General features: G+C 55.1%; 1 protein-coding gene across 1 annotated transcript in view; it reads left to right on the top strand.

Moving 5' to 3' along the window:
- Nucleotides 1-1,332: 1,332 nt before the first annotated feature.
- The window catches only part of VAX1 (ventral anterior homeobox 1), a 5,632-nt gene continuing 5,103 nt past the window's right edge, over nucleotides 1,333-1,861 (top strand). Inside the window, exon 1 of the mRNA XM_021710033.1 lies at nucleotides 1,333-1,786. Coding sequence (XP_021565708.1) covers nucleotides 1,546-1,786 — 241 coding nt within the window. The 5' untranslated portion in view covers nucleotides 1,333-1,545. The remainder of the gene's footprint in view (nucleotides 1,787-1,861) is intronic.

The following is a 1,861-nucleotide window of genomic DNA, read 5'->3' as shown; positions in this document are numbered from 1 at the left end:
CCCATTCTTGGAATTGTGTGGAAAAATTCTCAGCCAAACCTCCCACCTCTCCTCTGTGCCCCCACCCCCTTTAAAAAGCCCCCTCTCCTCCCCGGCCCCTGCACTCTTTGTGAATGAGGGCAGGGAACACGGCCCTTCCCCCGCCCAGGAGCCACGCCAGACCGCCGCACTCAGAGGACTGTTTGTTAATAGTCCAATTAGATAATTGCCATCTTTCACTCCTTTTGCTCCGCATTTCCCATAAAGGAATGAATGGGGAGAGCGGCGTGGAGAGGGCTTCTGCCCCGGCAAGGTGACGAGAAGGGCTGGAGCATGCTCCTTGCACAAGGCCATGCGCTTGAATTGAATCATTGTAGCCTAATCAATGCTCTTATTGGATTACTGGCTGTTGCTTTTCTCAAAGATATTGTAGCAGAGACAATGAAATAGCTAGGGGAAAACTTTTTTTTTTTTTTGAAGCAGATCTCACAGTTGAGATTTTCTCGGCTCTCTCTCTCTCTCCCCCCCTCTCTCTCCTGCTGGACTCTCTGAGTACAAAGCTGCCCTTTGAATGGGCTGCCTCAGGGCTGCTGGAGGTGCAGGCATGAAAAAATCCAACTGGAACTAAATGAAGAGAGGTGGCAGTTTAAGATGGCAGTCTGCATCGAGGTGTGTTAAGCAGGACTCGTTTGGGGAGAAAGCTTGGCTTTTGGGAGTGTGAGCGAGAGAGACTTTTTGGGAAAACTTTTTCTCCTTCCCTCTTCCGCCCACCATCCCAGACAACTGCTTTCTTCTGCTTCAGGGTGTGTAAGGGCTCCCCCCTCCCCCCTCCAGCTCTATCTGGCCAGTGTGGAGAAAACCCCTCTAGCCAGTATGTGAGCAGGAGGGTCAAAGGCAAAGGGAAAGTTAATAATGCCTGTTAATGGTACTAACAATTCAGGATGAATCTTGTCAAAAGTTTTTCTGGAAGTGTGGGTCTTTGATTGTGTGTTTCCTGAAAGCAAGACCAATCATTTCCGTTTATTCACTGGCTAAACCCCTACTTGATTGGGGACAAGGACAGAAACCATCCATTACGATCTGATATATTATCCAAACAATTTAGTGTATTCATGAGGTAACCGAAACGTGGGGGCTGCGAAATTACCCGTAATCAATTGCAGCAGCGAGTGTGCGTCCCCCCGGGTGTCGGACAACTACAACTCGCCGTCTCAGTAACAGGCGGGAGCCGCAGCATTTCGGAGTTGCGCTGTTCGCTACCTGATCGCCAGGCTGGGGACACTGGACGTGCTCAGAGGACGCGGGCGCTGACGAGGCGGCCTCGCCGCTGCTCCACCGGGATCCTGGACCAGACCGGCCGTCTCTCGGCGAGCACGCCACTCTTCTGTCGCCGCTGACCCGCCCGCGGCCGCCGAAGCCGCCCCGCGGGGACATTCATTCTTGCCGCCTGCCTCTCGCCGGGCTGGGCGTAGGGGCCGCGTTGTCGGGGTTTTGTCCCCCCTTTGCCTCTTTTTTCCTCTCCCCCCCCCTTCTTTTTCTTTTTTTTTTTTCTTTTTGTTCTTGCCTATGTTCGGGAAACCAGACAAAATGGACGTTCGATGCCACTCGGACGCCGAGGCTGCCCGGGTCTCGAAGAACACTCACAAGGAGAGTCGCGAGAGCAAGGGCGCGGAGGGGACCCTCCCAGCCGCCTTCCTCAAGGAGCCCCAGGGCGCCTTCTCCGCGTCGGGCGCTGCGGAGGATTGCAACAAAAGTAAATCCAATTCCGCCGCGGACCCAGATTACTGCCGCCGGATCCTGGTCCGAGGTAGGGATGGGCAGGGCAGCTGGGCGCTGTCTTTGGGGGGGGTGACTCCGGGGTCCGAGCTGCACGCCGCCGCCG

This window comes from Carlito syrichta, unplaced genomic scaffold (assembly GCF_000164805.1).
Source record: "Carlito syrichta isolate Samal-C Ts95f unplaced genomic scaffold, Tarsius_syrichta-2.0.1 Scaffold287943, whole genome shotgun sequence".
NCBI lineage: Eukaryota > Metazoa > Chordata > Mammalia > Primates > Tarsiidae > Carlito > Carlito syrichta.
The sequence above is the reverse complement of the archived record's forward strand: the minus strand, read 5'-3'. Positions and strand labels throughout refer to the sequence as shown.